The sequence below is a fragment of the Stegostoma tigrinum genome, chromosome 6 (assembly GCF_030684315.1).
Source record: "Stegostoma tigrinum isolate sSteTig4 chromosome 6, sSteTig4.hap1, whole genome shotgun sequence".
Lineage (NCBI taxonomy): Eukaryota > Metazoa > Chordata > Chondrichthyes > Orectolobiformes > Stegostomatidae > Stegostoma > Stegostoma tigrinum.
In genome coordinates this window covers 80,168,758-80,189,724 of record NC_081359.1, presented here as the reverse complement: position 1 = coordinate 80,189,724, position 20,967 = coordinate 80,168,758, and the positions used below count along the sequence as shown (strand labels likewise).

Sequence of the window (20,967 nt, the reverse complement as noted above, 5' to 3'; positions counted from 1 at the left end):
TCCCATTATCACTGATACAGGCCAGTCAGTTGACTTTGATCCTTTATTTGGCCTAGGCCCTTGGCTTATCTCCCTATCATTTTATTGCTGTCATCTTTCCATTCCTTCTCTCCCTTATGTCCTCAAACTTCGATCTCTGAGTTTCTTAACATTCTTGCAAAGTGGATCCTGATCAACCAACTTGACTTCCTGGCCCTAATGTTAGTCAATATTTTCTTCTTAACCACTGTCAATTGCTACTTTAGAAGAAAAATCTTCAAATTCTTTTTCTTCATAAATGCAATTCCCCATATGGGATGATAGATCTTTATGCTACTGTTCAGCCACCTCCTATGAATTCGAAAGGAGTGGTCTGTGTCGTGTCTTTCTTCTGGGTTTCCTTTCACTCATCTGCTTTAACTCCAAGCAGAAATTCTCTGTATGGCATTTCATAGGCCTGAACTTGTATCTTACATATCCCACATACCTCACATTAGCGTTTCACAATAGTTTTGTAGTATCAAGAATGTTTACTTTCAATATTGTATTATCATGAACATGTTGAAGTTATTTAAGAAGAATGCATAGAGTGGAGTAGGCCATATCATGCTACAGTAATAATAATGAGGTTTGTTACAGCTAAATTGTGTCAAGTTATTGTGAACTACTGTGCAACGTCACCTTGCCTGGAGCTCGGGTCCTGTGTCAAGTTTCCCAATGGATATGGTTGTGGCTGCCCTTTTGGTAAGTGATCTCCTACATCGAAAAAATCTTCATCTAGAACATAGAACATAGAACATTACAGCACAGTACAGGCCCTTCGGCCCTCGATGTTGTGCCGACCTGTCATACCGATCTCAAGCCCATCTAACCTACACTATTCCATGTACGTCCATATGCTTGTCCAATGACGACTTAAATGTACCTAAAGTTGATGAATCTACTACCGTTGCAGGCAAAGCGTTCCATTCCCTTATTACTCTCTGAGTAAAGAAACTACCTCTGACATCTGTCCTATATCTTTCACCCCTCAATTTAAAGCTATGCCCCCTCGTGCTCGCTGTCACCATCCTGGAAAAAGGCTCTCCCTATCCACCCTATAGAAAGCCTTGGGGTTTACCCTGATCCTATCTGCCAACAACTTCTCAAGTCTCCTCTTGGCTCTTCTGAGCTCTCTCTTTAGGTCTTTCCGGGCTACCTTGTAGCCCTCAAGTGCCCTAACTGAGCCTTCACATCTCATCCCAGCATAAGCCTGCTTCTTCCTCTTCCCAGAGATTCCACCTCCTTTGTAAACCACGGCTCCCGCGCTCTACAGCTTCCTCCCTGCCTGACAGGTACATACTTATCTAGGACACACAGGAGCTTTTCCTTGAATAAGCTCCACATTTCTAATGTGCCCATCCCCTGCAGTTTCCTTCACCATTCTATGCTCCCTAAATCTTGCCTAATCTCATCGTAATTGCCTTTCCCCCAGCTATAACTCTTGCCCAGTGGTATACACCTATCCCTTTCCATCACTAAAGTAAACATAACAGAATTGTGATCGCTATCACCAAAGTGCTCACCTACTTCCAAATCTGACACCTGGCCGGGCTCATTACCCAGTACCAAATCTAATGTGGCTTTGCCCCTTGTTGGTCTATCTACATACTGTGTCAGGAAACCCTCCTGCACACTCTGGACAAAAACTGACCCATCTATAGTACTCGAACTGTAGTGTTCCCAGTCAATATCTGGAAAGTTGAAGTCCCCCATGACAACTACCCTGTCTCTCTCACTCCTATCGAGAATCATCTTTGCTATCCTTTCCTCTACATCTCTGGAACTATTCGGAGGCCTATAGAAAACTCCCAACAGGGTGACCTCTCCTTTCCTGTTTCTAACCTCAGCCCATACTACCTCAGTTGACGAGCCCCCAAACTTCCTTTCTGCAACTGTAATACTGTCCTTGACCAACAATGCCACACCTCCACCCCTTTTACCATCTTCTCTGTTCTTACTGAAACATCTAAATCCTGGAACCTGCAACAACCATTCCTGTCCCTGCTCTATCCATGTCTCCGAAATGGCCACAACATCGAAGTCCCAGGTACCAACCCATGCTGAAAGTTCACCCACCTTATTCCGGACGCTCCTGGCATTGAAGTAGACACACTTCAATCCAACTTCTTGCTTGCCGGTGCCATCTTGCTTCCCTGAAACTTTATTTCGGACCACCATACTTTCAACATTTTCTACAGTCGAACTACAATTTTGGTGCCCATCCCCCTGCTGAATTAGTTTAAACCCACCCGAACAGCCTTAGCAAATATCCCCCCCAGGATATCGGTACCCCTCTGGTTCAGGTGAAGACCATCTTGCTTGTAGAGGTCCCACCTACCCCAGAAAGAGCCCCAATTATCCAAGAACCCAAAACCCTCCCTCCTGCACCAACCCTGTAGCCACGTGTTCAACTCCTCTCTCTCCCTATTCCTCGCCTCACTAGCACGTGGCACGGGCAACAAACCAGAGACAACAACTGTATTGTATTTTCATGAATGTAGATGTTATCAAAGTAACATTGTCATAGAATCACAGTATGGAGAAAGGCCAATCAACCCATTATGTGTCTTCTAGCACACATGCTACAATTAACTCCAGAAAACATTTTTCCACCTTCTGCCTGAGTTTTATTTTTTGGTTATTGGGAAATGGATACAGAACCCTCAAACACATTTTCAGTATAATGTTCCATTTTATATCATGCAACGTAGTAACACGGGTAAAGTGAAACTAATTACTCAACCTTAGTTGTCCTGAAGTCATAAAGAGTCAATCACATAGGGCTAAATATTTATGGCCAGGTCCAAGCTATGTTGAATCTTTTGGAGGGTGCCTCACTGTGAGGTCCAGTAAGTTTTCTTACTACATCTTCTCAAACTCACTTCACTAATGATCTGTCCTACTCCTACAGCAGCTCTCATTTTGATTTCCACCCCATCTTACCATACACCATTCCCAGAACAAGTCACCACTCACTGGATATCCCAAAATTCACCAGCGTCCTTTGTGCCTCTGCCATCCTTAAATGCCCACTGTGTACCTGGGCAAGGACTGTCAGCCCAGAGCTGCCCTGAGCAGTTGCTGATGTTTGCCCCAGGAATGGCAGTCAGGGAAAAATTGGTGCTCTGCTTGTGGGCAAGGACTTCGGAATCCTACTGGACAGGGTGATGCAAACATGGGACAAGATGTCATGAGATCTGACCACGCCAGCCTGGTCTGCAGTTGCCACCAGGTTAAAGCAGCCTCAGCAATATGCAAGAATTCCCAGCACTGTAGGAGAAAGGTCAATGACCATTGCAATAGCGTAATCCTGTCTCCGATACTTCACACTCACTCTCCCTCTGCTCTGTACCCAGCTCCCACAAAGGCTCACGTCCTATCACTCTCGTTATTTTCTGCAACATCTTCCCCACCCAGTCTCGCTCGCACCAACCACCAACACCACTAATCCTGTATACTGTCTGTGCTGCTTATTCTGGATTCTCAGGACATCTCCCCACCCACACCAACAGTAATAGCTGTGCCACTCACTTTCATCTCCCCAAATACCTGCCTCTGTCTCATTCCTTGCAGAAAGCCCACAGCAGGGCTGAAAGATTCCCGTCAGGTGGTAGGCTGCCCCTCATTTGGCTCCTTTCCTCTTTTGTGGGGCGGTTCCTGACTCTGACTGCCCTGAGTTGGGCCTGAACTAGTATCAGAGGCTGCCATTGACTTACTGTGCTGGGATGCCCTGTGCAAAGGCTATCTCCCTGGATTTAACTATGGACTGCTGGCTAATGTAACAAACTTCTTTGCTCTGCATCTATGCTAAATAGCATGGCAAGATAGCTGTAATATGAACATGGTCTTTCTGGCTGAAGGGACAAAGCACAAAATGGCAAGACAAAGAAAGGCTAGGATTCTGACCATCCAGATAGTCTCAGAGTAAGTATGTGCTATGACAGTGAATAAAGAGCCCAGTGATGCAGCCTGGTCCAATCTCTGAGCTGGGTGACTGTGCAGTTCTGGTCACCTGTTATAGGAAGGATATCATTTAACTGCAGAGGGTTCAGAAAATAATTACCAGGATGTCGCTGCAAATGGAAGGTTTGAGTTTATAAGAATAGGCTGGATAGGCTGGAACTTTTTTCACTGTGGTGTTGGAGGTCAAGGGATTAATCTATAGAAGTTTATAAAATCATGAGGGGCATACATAAGGTGAACAGTAAAAGCATTTTCCCTAAGGTGGGGGAGTTCAAAACTATGGTATATTTTTAAGGTGAGAGAAAGAAAGATTTAGAAAGGACTCAAGGGGAAATTTTTTTTACACAGAGTGGTTAGTGTGTGGAATGAACTGTCAGAGGAAGTGGTGGATGCAGGTGCAGGTGCAATATTTAAAAGAGATTTGGATAAGTACATGAATATGAAAGGTTTTGAGGGATATCAGCGAGGTGTGTTAGTTAAGTTTGGGAGCATAGTCGGTGGACTGAAGGGCCTGTTTCTGTGCTGTATAACTCATTGACTCTACTTGTGTTCCTAATATCTCAATATTCCTAATATCTAAACATTTACCACTGCCAATTCAATTAACTGTACGGCTTTATCCTTCTGCAAAACTTTCCCAATATGCTATCCTACATATTTCCATACAGGAACAAGTGGGAATGAATGTGATGGCAGCCTTGGATTTGAAGAGCTCTCCTACACGGAACTCCCTTCTCTTGATCCTATGAACAATATGATTTATGTGGAACTTGCCACAGTAAAAGAAAATTCCCTGATCCTATATAACTATGACAACAAAGAAAGTGCAGAGGGTGAATTTCTTGCACTGGAAATAATAAATGGTAAAATTGAGTTTTCTTATAATCTTGGAAGTGGAATTGTGCGGCTGGTAACTGATCAATATGTGGCAGATGGAGAGTTTCACAAGATCTTTGCAACTAGGACGGGGAAGGTAAGAACATTTTTACAGTATAATATACATATCAACATTATCATATTAAAAAATAGTTACCTATGTATTTGCATCCAGTGTAATTGTTATGATTGGTCATTGTCAACTTTGTCTTTTTTTAAACCATTTTCCTCATTGTAAATTTCTAGATGTACATTCAGAATGGATTTTTTTCTATAATAGTTATGACACTGTAATTATATAATTTCACTCAAGCAACATCTTAATTGTTTCTCCAAGATTTGAGCCTGAGAGTTTTTTCACATTGCTTATGTGAATTCTCATCTTTAAAGTTTTAATTTTCAAATTAAGATGTACCAATAATTGATTTCCCTTTGGTTTTAGATTCCTGACACCTTTCTGCTTTCCCTATAAATTTTAAATTTACTCCAGCATCCTGCTTTATCCTGATCCTTAGGGCTGATTTGTTCCCCATTTCCGGCAGCCATATGTGCTCCAATAACAATTACCATCAAAATGAGTCAATTTATTGCAAAAGATTTAAACCATCTATGTAAGGGAAATGCTGGGAACAGAAAGTAGCCTCTTCTCCCAGTTTCTGGTTTTATATTCCAATTTATTGATGTTTAGTCAAAATTATTAAAAATTGGATGAGGACCAACGTCACATGTTTTATTTCACTAATTTTGAAAAAATACAAACAGCTCGTGTCAAATGAAGACAATATTAAATTGCTTTCAAGCTTATTCTTATTGGTGAAGTTATTCTCATGAGCATTTCAACGCTGTAATAAAGCATGTCCACAAAGTTCAGAAAGATTGACATTAAGTGTGATGAGATTCGTGTTCTCCACTGGGTGAAGAATTCAATATCTCAAAGCCAGATTAATCTGAATTTTCACTTCAAATTCTACTGTGATTCATAGTGAAACCAAGAGCTATATTTATCATTGATGCGACGTAAGCTTTGGGCTTCATGAATTCGAGAGGTGGCTTTTTCTGAGAATCACCTGACATATATAGTATTGAACAAACAGATTGTTTTTCAAACAGGCAGGAGGAGTTGAAAATGCTCAACTCAGTAATGAGGTAGTGAAAAAGCACTTATATGAAAGGAGGGTGCAAAAATATTGAGAAGAGGTAGTGAAAGCTATAAAAAAACAGACAACACTGCAGTGATTGTAACGAGGTCAGTCAAGCAGACCTGGCAGAAGATGAGTTGTATGATTGGGACTGTTAAGCTGGTCCAATCAGGAAGTCTTGGCTGACGGATATAAACAGGGGTGTCAGATTTTCTGCTCGCTCTGAGAACTGGCTCTGAGGAAGCCAGACCGGTCTCAAGTGCTATGCACGCGTGAATAAAGGGTGACTTGGTGATGGGATTCTGGCCTCTGTGGAGTTATTCCAAACACCAAAGAGGAAACAAAATGAAGAGTGCAAGGTAGAAGCAGTTTTAACTATGGAAGATAGCAAAGATCTGATTCACTAACATCCTTTGGGAAAGCTAACTTGTTAGTACTACTTGTTTTGCTCTAAACATGTTACAGCCAGTCCCATACATTTGAATCTTACTGTGTCTGGTTCAAATAAGGGCTCGTAAGTATCAACCACTCCTAAGGAAAATCTTTTTTACACTGCCTCAGAGAGCTGATACAGTTCTAATCAACAGTACATGCCAACCAGAGAACAATGCAGCCCTAAAGATATTCAAGTTGCCTCTGGTTAAGGAAGGACAATCTGGTAACCGATTAACTAATCTGAGGTGTAAGGAGATGAATCAATCCAGACCAGTTTTTCTGCCTCACTACTGCACTGGCTGACATCATGTAATTTAATGCAGACAGACCAGAACCTCGGGCTTTCTTTAATAAATAAAATCCTGTCAATGGGAAACTCAGCACCAGTAATTACCAGGCCATTATTTATGGTATTTTTTGATCGAACAGTGACATGTATCACAGTGCAAATTTCAACCATGTCCTCCCTGAGAAAAATTGGGCTTTCTAAAAATTGGGGTCCTTTTTCAGATTGTCAAAACAAAAATGTTATTGCAGCTTACACGTTAACTCCTAGCCAAATAAAAACAGAATGTTTGCATTCAGGCTTAAATTGTATGCTGAAACGTGAGCATGAAGTACTGCGGTTGGTCTTTCCCAATTCACTAATTTAGCATGTTCATATCTCAATCTTAATTGATATTTTTCCAGAACTATCAAATGTGTTACAACAAAATGTCAGGTTTCAATTTTTGGTGGCTTACTGGAGGAGTATGCTAACTTACCAACTGCTCTAGAACAAGAAGCCAGTGATATTCTGAGTCGGAACTAACAACAGAGATCCTGATGTAGTTGCTTGGCTTCACATCAGTCTGTTATTGTTCAACCTAAAGAGCAGCCAGCAGGCAATTGGATGAGAACGTAGTTCACAATCACAGCCAGTCTACATTACTATTCCGTTCCTCTTGCTTGCACAAAAATAATTTAAAACTTTACCTTGTTCCAAGGAACCAAAAAAATAGCAACAGCCATAGACCCATGTGGATCATCAATCCTGCTCTGACGTTCAATATGATCATAGAGTCATGGAGTCTTAGAGATGTGCGGCAAGGAAACAAACCTTTCGGTCTAACTTGTCCATGCCAACCAGATAGCCTCAATTAATCTAATCCCTTTTTGCCAGCATTTGGACAATATCTCTCTATCCCTCCCCATTCATATACCCATCCAGGTGCCTTTTAAATGTTGTTAAATGTACCAGCCCCCACCACTTCCTCTGGCAGCTCATTCCATACATGCACCACCCTCTGCATGAAAATGTTACCCCTTAGGTCCCTTTTAAATCTTTCTCCTCTCACCTTAAAACTGTGCCCTTTACTTTTGGACTCCCCCACCCCATCGAAAAGACCCTGTCTATTTACCCTATCCACGCCCCTCATGATTCTATAAATTTCCATAAGTTCACCCCTCAGCCTCTGACACTCGAGGGAAAATAGAGCCAGCCATTTTGGCAATTCCTTATTGCTCAAGACCTCCAACCCTGGCAACATCCTTGTAAATCTTTTCTGAACTCTTCCAAGTTTCACAACATCCTTCCTATATCTGGGAGACCAGAATTGAAAGCAGTGTTCCAATAGTGGCCTACCCAATGTCCTGTACAGCTACAATATGACCTCGCAACTCCTATACTCAATGCATTGACCAATAAAGGCAAGCATACCAAATACTTTCTTCCCTATCCTGTCTTCCTGTGACTCCACCTTCAAGGAACTATGAACCTGCACTCCAAGATCACGTTGTTTGGCAACACTCTGCACATACCTAAATTAACCTCCATCTGCCACTCCTAGGTCCATCGGCTGAACTGATCAAGGTCCTGCTGTACTCGGAGTTAACCTTCTTGGCTATCCATTACACCACCAGTTTTGGTGCCATCTGCGAATTTACTAACCATTCCTCCTGTATTTGCATGCAAATCATTGATATAAATGAAAGAAACCACTGATCCTTGTGGCACACTATGGGTCACAGACCTCATGATGATGACTAATCCTGGCGATCAGCTCCACACTTTCCCCCTGGTCCTCATATCCCTTGATACCCCGAGGGGCAAAAAAAAACCTGTCCATCTCAGCCTGAAATATATTCAATGATAGAAACTCCACAAAAACCCTGGGGTAGAGAATTTCAAAGATTTACAAACCTTTGAATGAAGAAATTTATCCTTGTCTCAGCCCTTAAGGGGCGATAGTGGCAGAACGGTAATGTCACCAGCTAATCTAGAACTTCACGCTCTAGGTACATGGGTTCAAATTTTGGCAGTTGTTTAAAATTGGAATTCAATAAAATTCTGGAGCTTGGAAAAATCTAGTCTAATGGCAACAATGTAGCTATTGTCATTAAAATCCTACTGTGGTTCTCTTGTGTCTTTTTGGGAAAGAAATCTGCTGCCCTTACCTTTAATTGGTCAATGAGTTATTACTTTACACAGCTAAAACAATAGCTTTTTACAATAGCAACAATCCCTACCCTGGAGTCAAAAAGAAATAGACAAGCTAGTGGAGGTTGAGAAAGCACAAATAAGGAGCACCACTTCCCCATGTCCAATGCACTGAATTCCTCATTAGGCCTCATTTCTGATTGTGCTCAGTCCTCACCTCACTCTGTGCTTTCCTTACTGTATGTTGTTGCAAACGTTGTCCACTTCTACTAGAGTGCTGATGACTCACATTGAACTGCAACTGCTAAATTAATTAGTTTTCTAGTCTACTAATAAATACCAAATCAGCTTTCAGACCAGTAATAATAAGAACTGCAGATGCTGGAGAATCTGTGATAACAAGGTGTGGAGCTGGATGAACACAGCAGGCCAAGCAGCATCTTAGGAGCAGGAAGGCTGACATTTCAGGCTTAGACCCTAGATGAAAGGTCTAGGCCCGAAACGTCAGCTTTCCTGCTCTTAAGATGCTGCTTGGCCTGCTGTGTTCATCCAGCTCCACACCTTGTTATTTCAGACCAGTAAAACTGGTTAAAAACTATGAGATATGTGCTACATCTGGCTCTGTCTTAAAACAGCGATCAGGGTCTAATGTATGACACAAGTTCACGATTTACGCTCTTACTTCTCCTGGCCTGATCGATTGTGGGGTCTTCTGGATCCAGTTCACCTGGCAGGCACGCCACAGCAATTTATCACACTCCAACTAGCAGTCAGGCACAGTGATTTCATCAGAGCCTGGCATATAAATTCAACAAAAGGCCCCTCCATTTTACAGCATGTAGCCTTCCTGTCTGGTTGGGTGGGTAGGTTGAAATGGAAGATTAGAGGAAAACAATGGACATTTGCTGGTAAAATTCCTGGCTGATATTTAACTGCCTGCCCAATTGATTTCATCACAATTTCAGAAATAGGTTCATTAGATTTTTGATCACCCTGTTGAGATGTGTTAATGACAGACCTCTAGAGCTGGTGGGAGTTGCACCTCGGGCCTCCAAACTCAGAGGCAGTGACACTAGTACTGAACACAAGAGCCCTTCATGCCATTGTCTTTTTTATTATATGAAAGTAAAGAAATTGTCCTCTTCTGTTTAAATTAGCATCTTTACTGAATCATCTTTACAAAATACACCTTCACGTCCAATCCTGATTTGCCTTGCCCTCTCTTGTGTGCGTTCTCACATAGAATTCCGTTGAGTTGATGAATGTGCCAAGACTGTTTCCATGATCGATGGAACCATAATTTTGCATTTAAGAGATACATAACCCATCAGGATACCAACTGGAGGTGGGCATGTGGGTGGTAGAAGCATTTAATTACTTACAGTCTCCCCACAGGTTGACACCTTCAAGTGGCTTAGGTAATTGGAGGGCTGTGACCAGCATTGTTCTACAGGGATCGGTGCTGGGTCCACCTTTGTTCGTCATTTGTATAAATGATTTAAATGAGAATATAGAAACTACGGTTGGAAATTTGAAGATGACACCAAGGTTGGTACTAAAGTGGACAGTGAAGAAAGTTATCAAAGATTACAAAGAGATCTCGATCAGTTGGGTCAATAGGCCGAGGAGTTGAAGATGGGGCTTAATTAGGATAAATGGAAGGTATTGCATTTTGATAAAACAAACAAACGTAGGACTTATACAATTAAAAGTAGGACCTTGGGTGGTATTGTAGAACAAGAAGACCTAGGGGTTTAAGTAGATAATTCTTTGAAGTTTGCATTGTGTGTAGACGGGATGGTTAAGAAGGCACTTAGCGTGCTTGCCATCATTGCTCAGATCTTTGAGTATAGGAGTTGGAATGTTATGTTAAGGTTGCACAGAAGGTTTGGAGCAGCATTTTCTGGGAGTACTATGTCCAGTTCTGGTTTCCCTATTATAGGAAGGATAGTATTAAACTGGGGAAGGTTCAGAGAAGATTTACCAGGATGTTGCTGGAAATGGAGGGTTTGAGTTGTGTGGAAACGCTAGATTGTCAGGGACCTATGTCACTTGAGTTTAGGAGGTTGAGGGGTGACCTTATTATGACCTTATTATAAAATCATGAAGGACATAGATAAGGTGAACAAAAGGTGTCTTTTCCCTCGGCCGGGACATTTCAAGACCAGGGGGCATAGTTTTAAGGTGAGAAGAGAAAGATTTAACGAAGACATGAGAGGCAAGTTTTTTAAACAGAGAGTGGTTAGCATGGGGTTAGCATACAGAACTAGTTACCACATTTCAAAGACATTTAGATTAGTACAGGTATAAGAAATGTTTGGAGAGATAGGGGTCAAGCACGGGCAGGTGGGACGAGTCCAGTTTGGGATTATGGTTGGCATGGGCTAGTTGAACCAAAGGGTCTATTTCGATGCTGTATGTTTTTATGACGTTGTAATTGTCACTAGGATGTACCTTTCTCCACATGAAATGTTATGCCAGTTCATGGCCGTTTCAATCTACAGAAAGGTTCATAATGCTTCCCTTTACAATAACTTGATGTTGTCTTCTTGTAAAATACATCTTTAAACAGTAATTATTCATTTCGCTATACTTTTATAAAGACAATGTGGGTAGCTGGAAAGATCTGTTTTCAGTACGTATCAGGCTAGTATAACCGCTAAGGTTAATAAAGTCTGGATAATTAAAATTGTGGATCTGAAAATGAGCACAGTACTGCTTGTACTGCAGACAGGAAACAGAACTGCTCATGTTCCTTGCCTCTAGGTTTTGTGTATGTTTAACAATAAGTCAGACCTGGTACAAATTACTCAAAACTTTATTTTTTATTCCTATTATACAGGCTTATCCACATATTCATCAATCTTGCATTTTGCTGTGGTTTGATTTAAATTGCTTTGATTTTCAGATTTTAGGCTATTGGGATCCTCTAGACATATTTTTATGGTATTGTATTTCTGTATGTCCATGACATCATGTTAGTTCTGCTTTGTACTTAACAGATTTTGTAATCACACACAATGAGTCTCCACTGGATCACAAGACTGAGCTCACACAGTCACATGAGATTTGGTCCTTTTAAATGATTATGGTAGACAAATGTGTACTGTATTAATCACATGATATAGCAATATTTTTAATCACTGTGAGATGTGGTTATAGTTATGAAGATGTTTCAACTTCTTGAAATCTAGAATGAATCCAAGATATTAACAAGATAATGGCTTTGAAGTAGAGAGATGATGCGGTGGCTTAAAGCGTTAATGTTCTGTGAGATGGAATATTCTAACGGATTCATTCCCATGATTCCTCACACAATAAATCCCCAGTCTCACGGGATGGTGTTAAGTGGAGACCGAACGCATTTCAACATGTGGGAAAATTTGAATATAATCCACCTTGAGGTTCCCCTTTGTGACCAATTACACTGCTGCACATGTCGAGGAAAAACCCAGAAGTGAGTTATCCTGATATGCTCTTGTGCATCCCTCAAGGACAAGTTGCAGAGCATCATGCAATAAAGGGAGAGTCATATCACTAACAGATGCTCAAATACTGCTCTGTTTAAACTTATAGAAAAATACCTCTATCTACATAAAATCTGAAAAGATTTGGAATAATGTCCTAACTCACTTATCCGTGGAACAGGTCTGTACTGAAGTGAGGTTGAAGCAGAACATGAAATTAATTTTTAAAATGTAATTCCTGTTAGAAAATGAAATTCAAGACTAATGAACATCTCAATGTTCTTAAAGTTTCAAATCTCACAAATGAAAAGGTTTTATAATAATGGGAAGCAATAAGAACATAGGACTATAAAGGACTTAGGAGCAGATACATAGGAACATCAGAGCAAGTGCAGACCAGTCAGCATTTTGAACCTAGCCCACTCTGTCACTCAATAAAGCCATGGATAACCCTGGTTGTGGACTCATCTACAATTTCCTGTACGTGCTCCCCCAATTATCGATTCCCTTGCCTAACAAAAATTTACATAAATCGGATCTAAATAAATTCAGTTACAGGTCTCCACGATGAGGCAGCGAATTCTACATACTAGCTATGAGAGAAATACAATTCTCAACTCAACCTTCAAAGGAAGTTCTCTTATGCTTAAACCATGATCTCCAACCCTACTGTCCTTCACAAGAAGAAACTTAATCTCCTCCACAAGGAGAAACATCCTTTCAGCACTCACTCTATCAATCCCACTCAGGAATCAACAAGATCACCTCTCATTCTTCTGAATGCCCATAGATACGACTGAATCAATATGATAAACATTCAAACCAGGAGTGAGTCAGGCAAACCTTCTCTAAACTGCCTTCAACATAATTAATTCTTCCTAAATAAGAAGATCCAAATTACACTGATTTCCAGATGTTGCCTCATTTGCACAGCTGCAATAAAACATCCCCCCATCTGTATTCTATTCTCCTTGCAAGAAATAACAACATTCCATTTGCCTTTCTAATCACTTGAGGTGCGAACACGCCAACTTTTTGTGATTCATATAGCATGATACCAATATTCCTCTGTAGAACAAGAACAAAGAGCAAAGAAAATTACAGTACAGGAACAGGCACTTCGGCTCGTCAAACCTGCACTGATATGCTGCCCGTCACAACTAAAACTCCCCACCCTTCCAGGGACCATATCCCTCTATTCCCATCCTATTCAAGTCACTATAGTATCTGCTTCCACTACCTCCCCACCTTTCCTTCGCACCTTAAGCCCATGGCCCCTGGTAACTGACTCTTCCACCCTGGGAAAAAGCTTCTGGCTGTCCAGTTTGTCCATGCCCTTCATAATCTTGTAGACCTCTATCAGGTCCCCCCACAACCTCCGTCATTCAGTGGGAAGCACCTAAGGTTCTCCAACCTCTCCTCAGAGCTAATGGTCTCCATACCAGGCAACATCCTGGTAACTCGTTTCTGTGCCTTCTCCAAAGCCACTGCATCCTTCTGGTAGTCTGGTGACTAGAATTGAACACAATATTTCAAACGTGGCCTAACCAAGGTTCTGTAAAGCTGCAACATTACCTGCCAATTTTTAAACTCAATACCCTGGCTGATGAAGGTAAGCATGCCTTGTGCCTTATTGACTACCTTTTCCACCTGTGTTGCCACTTTCAGTGACCTGTGTGCCTAGATCCCTCTGCTGATCAGAACTCTTAAGGCTTCTGCCATTTATTGTATATTTTCCATTTGGATTAGACCTTCCAAAATGCATTGCCTCATACTTTTCTGGATTAAACTTCATCTGCCGTCTCTCTGCCCAAGTCACCAACCGAACTATGTCCTGCTGTGTCCTTTGACGGTCCTCATTGCTATCCGCAATTCCACCAATCTTTGTGTCATCGGCAAACTTACTAATCAGACCAGTTACATTCTTCTTCATATCATTTACATATATTACAAACAACAAAGGTCCGAGCACTGATCCCTGAGGAACACCACTAGTCACAGTCTTCTATTCAGAAATGCACCCTTCCACTGCTATCCTCTGTCTTCTATGACCAAACCAGTTTTTTTATCCACCTTGCAAGCTCACCTCTGAACTCATGTGGCTTTACTTTTTGTATCAGCCTGCTCTGAGGGACCTTGTTAAAGGCCTTACTGAAGTCCATGTAGATGACAACCACTCTCATCAATCATCTTTATCACTTCTTCAAAAAACTCAACCAAGTTAGTGAGACACGACCTCCCCTTCACAAAACCTGTTGTCTCTCGGTAATACACCCACTGACTTCCAGGTGGGAGTAAATCCTGTCTCAAAGAATCTTTTCCAATAATTTCCTGACCACAGACATAAGGTTCACTGCCCTGTAATTAGCTGGATTATCCTTGCCACTTCCTTAAACAAGGGAACAACATTGGCTATTCTCCAATCCTCTGGGACTTCCCCGTAGCCAGTGAGGATACAAAGATTTCTCTCAAGGCCCCAGTAATTTCCTACCCTGCCTCTCTCAGCATTCTGGGGTATATCCCAACAGGCCCTGGGAATTTGTCTAACTTAATGTTTCTCAAGACCCCCAATACCTCCTGCCTTTTGATCGCAACACCCCTCCCCAGACTCATCATCCACCAAGTCCTTTTCTACGGTGAATACTGACACAAAGTACTCATTTAATGCCTCTCCCATTTCCTTTGGTTCCACACAAATTCCCTTCCCTGTCCTTGAGTGGGCCAACCCTCTGCCTGGTTACCCTCTTGCTCTTTATATATGTATAAAGAAGGTTGGGATTTTCCTTAATCCTGTTGGCCAATGACTTTTTATGACTCTTTTTAGCCCTTCTGACTCCTTGCTTAAGTTTCTTTCGACTTTCCCCGTATTCCACCTTTGCTTTGTGTGTTCCCAGCCTCCAAGCCTTGATAAATGCTTCATTTTTCTTTTTGATCAGGCTCACAATATCTCTCATTATCCAAGGTTCATACCCAAGGGATTCTATGATTCTGTTCCCTAAACTTGCCATACTTACCCTTCATTCTTAAAGGAATGTGCTGGTCCTGAGTTCCCAGCAACTTACGCTTGAAAGCCTCCCACATACCATTTGTTGATTTGCCCTCAAACATTTGTCTCCAATCATACAACCACTATGTACCACTAAGTTTTGCAACATCTCTTTATTTAGATAGTACATGGTATTTTTATTATTCATGCCAAATTACAAATTTACATTTATCCCTGATAACGTGAGCAAATCTGCCAAATCTTTGTGCCTTTACAGTAGCTCTATCTCCTCTTGACAGTTAATATCCCTTGCTATCTTGGTAAAATCAGCAAAATGAATTGTAGCAATAGCCAAAAATTCTTTCTGGTCCAAGCTTAAGTATACATCAGGAACTTTTATGGACATTCCTTAGCAGAAAATCCACAAACATCGTTATCTGATTAGTTGCAATATTGCATTTTTGAATAGTGCCTATTTCAGAGATAACTACATATTTAATGGAGTGGTACAAATTTAATTAGCCTACAGCCAGGCATAACAGCTTAATGATATGCCAGTTACACAACTGTTGGTAATGTGGCAAATGGTAACGGTTGGTAACTTACTGGTAATTTAGAGGTAGCTGAATTACATTCCTTAGTCTGCTCAGCTGAGATGGTTCATGTTTAACTCAGCAAACCTGAAGAAAACTGAGGACAATAAAGACTTAATGCAATAATCATATTTGCTAACAACCAGATAAATTACTTAGCATTAAGTGACCAGGAGATAAATTTTGAAAAGACAATGCTAATGCAATCATATTTTATGTTATTCGAGACCTTAGTGTTCTGCAGATAGTTGCTCTTTATAAGTGCCTTTGAATCAGTTCTGAGCTGCGGGTGTAAATGTGAAATGAAATAGAAATGGCGCTTTCCAGTGCAAGTTATTTCATTGTTTTAGGTAGACTTTTCTTGTTGTAGAAAGCAACTCCGATTGAGTGCACCATGACTGAAGGAAAACAATTGGAACAAGAGGTATAGCGTTTGTAATGAAGTCAGCCCGGTGGACCTTACAGAGCTGCATAGTTGAACCAAGTTAACAGCCCCAATCAGGGACCCCTGGCTGATAGTTTTAAAGAAGCGTTTCAGGGGTGCAGCTGACTCTGACAGCTGGCTCTGACGGAGGGGGATCAGTATCAAGGAGTATCCATGTGTAAATTAAACGTGGTTTAATGTTGGGATAATGGCCTCTGTGGCATTGTGTAAGTTGTGACGAGAAAAAAAGCATGCTCGTGAAAACATTTTCTCACTGAAGTCATTTTTGAGTTGGAGTGAGCATTGCTGGCATCAAGTCATTATGTTGGAAATCTAACTCATTCGATCAGATGATGACTGGGCTCAGTATGTGGAAAGAATGCATTTTTTTAATGGGCAAAAGACATTGGAGTGAAATTGGTTAAGGAACATTCCCCAAGATTGCCTCAACATTTTTCACCTAGAAAATAGCTGCCTGACTGAAGTCCTAATTATTACATACCTGGAATATTTTAAGGAAGGCCTAAGGGCTATCATAGGGGACAAGGTCATCTCCCATGGTGATCCGGAAGCAATTCCTTGATCCTGCAAGGCCCACCCAGTGCCATTTACCTTATGGGAAAATGTAGAGGCAGAAATCAGGAGGCTGGAGAGCGAAGGAATCATCAAACCAGACCGGTGCACAGAATGGGCAGCACCGATTATGAAGCCGAACAGATCGGCTCGACTTTGTGGGGATTTCAAACAAATGATGAACTGCTTTTCTCAGCTGGATAAATACCCAATCCTTCACATACAGGATTTATACACAAAGCTGGCAGGTTGGGGGGTGCTATCCTTCATGAAGCTGGACATGAGCTATGCATACTTGCAAATGGGTTAGATGAAGATTCCCAGAAGTATCCTACAATTCATACCCGTAAGGGTTTTTACCAACGTACCCTCACACAACTACAGGGATAGTTCCAGCAGAGTTTCTAATGCAGATAAGACTCCGCACCAGGCTAAATCTGATCTTCCTGGACCTTGGTAGGAGGATGAAGTGGCATCAGGAACATCAATGCCAGCCATAAGACCCTGCTAAGCTGGAGAGACAGTTTACTTCAGGAGACAAAGTTTGGCTTGGAACCTACAGAAATGGCCCTGCAAGCGTGAGAGACATGGTCTGTGCAAGGTCAGGGCCAGTGATATAGAAAGTTCAGGTAGGTGCAAGAGTTGTGAAGAAGAATGTGGACCATTTGAAACTTTGCGAATTTGCAATCAGTGTGGGAGCAAAAATGTGCCTGGCTCCTTAAATGTATTTCCGACTGTCGGGAACCCATAGGTTCTCTCTCTCCTTCAAGCATTGAAGATACCTCGGAATCTGAAACAGACACAGCAGATGTCACAGTTTTGATGCCTTTGCTGCTTGAAGAAGAGAAAAAGTTTCTTTCGAGTCACTCCGGGTACCAGAGGCAAGCTACTGTGTGTTACACCCTGCGCATATCAGAGGCAGAGTTGGATGAACCTGACCCAGAGCTAAAACGTCCCAGGAGAAGGTACAAGAAAAAATCTCTGTCCTTGGACTCAGAGGGGATGGGATGTAGAGATTATAATGAGATCTCCCAGAATGTGAGTTCTCTGACTGGTCTTGTTGATCTGGTCTAATCAGAGAGCACTGGCTGACACAATTAAACAGGAATGTCAGGGGTTCTGTTCACTGATAGCTGGCTTTGAGGGAGCTGGGCTGTCCACTCATAAGTAAAGGGTGGTTTGGTGACAGGATATGGCCTCTGTCGAGTTATTTCAACAGGGCTACTTAAAGAGTGACAACACAGGACTTCGCATTTGGGCTTGAGCTGCAATCCAGCCAGTTTGCCAGGATGGAAATGCCTTGTGGCTCTGCAGATGTCGAATGTTGCAATCCAGATTTAAAGGCCATGAGCCCACAGCAAAAAAAAGTTGCCAGTCTCTGTCAAAAAGGCCAATTGTGGAAAATTATAGGCCACAAAGAATTTTATAAATTTTAGAAATACTGTCAACATTTTGCTCACAGCACAGTCTCTTAAAATTTAGGCCAGAATGTTCTAAATATTTATAGCAAACAAAAGCAGACTGTAAATCAGACGAGAAGGATTTCTGTGTCTGGGTGTGTAGGGTGGAGGGGATGATGGTGGTGGTGTTGTAAAATTCTTGCTTCATTGATATTGTTTTTGAAGTGAGCTACAACCAGCTTGTTTTTTGGCTACACTTGCAGGTGGGATCCCTGACTGTGGATAATTGCACCAATGATCATCCAGCACAGTTCTGCTTTGTAAGCACCCCAGGCATAGGCACAGAGAGGTATCAATGAATATCAAGCTTTGTGCTGAACATATATTTTTATTCTGTTCAACTAGCTTTTGGAAAGTAATGTCATACTTTTTATTCTATAAATTAGTATGCTCTTAACTCATCTTACTCTTAGAACTCTGGACCTGGAGAAAAATCGAATGGTATTTGGAGGAATCAAATTGATTGAACCCATACTCCTTCGTCCAGATCAAGCAAAAACGCATGACTTCATTGGTTGCATTAAAGAATTTAAACTGAACAATATTCCTATTAAATTTGCTGAGGCATTGTCTTCAAATAACATCCTCACCAGGTACTATGTTTCCTATAATACTGCTGGGTCATGTTCATAATTGTATGGAAAATCAAACTTTTGTTTTACCTTAGCATAGAATTGTGTCAGAGAGTTGCTTAATATTTATTTCTGCTAGCTTTTGCCGGCATTTGAAATAATAATTGAGTGAGCCTTTCAGGTATTGTGAATATTTTCTGAAATCTGTATACATGATAAGCTCTACGTTTGCTTTCATCATGCAGACTGCCATTATCAACACAGAGAAACTAAGTGATGTCTTTCAGCTCACTATATTAAGCAGTTGTGATCTGCGCCAGCAATTCTCTTGATCTGAATTGCATTTAGTGTAAGCATGTGTTAGACAAAGACTTGACTTCTCTCCATAACAAAACAGAGAAAAAGATCTACAGAACCAATGTGAATGACCATCAAAATTAATTTTGGGTGGCTGCCAAAAAATAAACCCATGATCATTTCAGAGGTCAGTTAAATGTTAACCATATTATTGGGAAACTAGAGTCATACTTGCCCAATTAGACAAGGGAAGTTAGTGAACCATCCAGGATTTTTATAACTTTTGCAATCTGGCAAATTGACTAGCCTATTTTTAGCCATCTTAGTCATACATTTTCAGTTCTTTATTTCCACATACCTTTCTCACTCTTCAATTAAAGTTGAGAACTGACCAATATTAATGGACTAATCATGAGGTTTTCTTGACTGAAGGAAAGAGGAATTTCACCATTTACTAAGCCCAAAACTATGTTGTGCTACCAAGTGTCTACTGAAATATAATTCATTTCTGTATTCTTGAGTGAGGCTCCGTTGTCTTCTAAGTTGCAATGTTGAAGCGAACCCTCTCATGTCTAAATATCTAACTACTCACGTAACCGCACACAAAAACAGAAAATGTGAGTTCCTTGAACTCTGCCTCATTTGGATGGTTTCAATGTGTTCAGCTAAATTGCTAATTTCTAGTCAAATGGTTTATTTATTCCATATTGTTTTCTTGAGGATTTGCTTCTGATCACTATAGCAAGTTTAGGCCAGACTCTTTCCTTTCTGAAAACGTTTTTGTCCATGACAATCTCGGGTGTTAAAATCAGATGATGGAAGTTAAAAATTGATAGCCCATGTTTTACCACTATCATGGCACAATGATAATAGCTTCATGATCGCCACTACTGGGACTAACTTCCAATTGCATATTTTTAAAATCGAATTTAAATTTCACCAGCCACGAGTGGGATTTGAAACCATGACACCAGAGCAGGAACTACAGCATTATTAGTTTGATGATATTGCCACAATACTATCCCCGCCACAGTAGAATACCAAATTGAATTATTCAGGATAAACAGATAAAAATGAGCATATTGTAACTGTTTCCACTTGATATTCTCTTCAGCTAATTCCTATGGAGCTGCAATGGATAATATCATGAAAATGCGTGTGGCTCACGGCATTTTGTTTCCTCTGTGAATACTCCACAATAGATAAGGGACAACTGAAGAGGAAAATATTGATGCATATGCCAATTTATTAATAAGAGACATATCACGTATGATATCACATCACAAATTATAGGATGCACAATAACATGCAAGAGATACGTTTGTCAATAAATACATTTATTGTTTTCTCTTAAGTCTTGGGTTGATTACACTTTCAGAAAATTTGGAACTCTCCAGCATCAAAATTTCATTTCAGACACTCGAAACATAATATCAAAATTATAGATAAATAACTATCTCTAATAATAATGATATTATAATCATTTAGATAAAATCAGATATAAGTAGTATCTTTTATCAAAATTAAAACAAATACTTGAAAATTAAATAAAAACCTTAATCAATACTTCCGCATTCTTAAATTTCTCATATTCCCATTCATTTCCTTTCCCTTTCTATCTTTCGTAGAAATAGGGAACTGGCTGGCTGAAAAATTAGAACCAATGTCCACTCAGTTCAATTTTACCATCTGGGCAATGACACAATACAATTCTTGACTAATCATAACAATTAATCTTCTTC

General features: G+C 40.8%; 1 protein-coding gene across 1 annotated transcript in view; it reads left to right on the top strand.

Annotated features, from left to right (window-relative positions):
* The window catches only part of LOC125453053 (protocadherin Fat 4), a 124,344-nt gene that overhangs the window by 65,017 nt on the left and 38,360 nt on the right, over nt 1–20,967 (top strand). The window contains exons 9-12 of the mRNA XM_059646969.1: nt 619–723; nt 4,653–4,957; nt 18,560–18,645; nt 18,770–18,949. Of these exons, the coding sequence (XP_059502952.1) occupies nt 619–723; nt 4,653–4,957; nt 18,560–18,645; nt 18,770–18,949 (676 nt within the window). The remainder of the gene's footprint in view (nt 1–618; nt 724–4,652; nt 4,958–18,559; nt 18,646–18,769; nt 18,950–20,967) is intronic.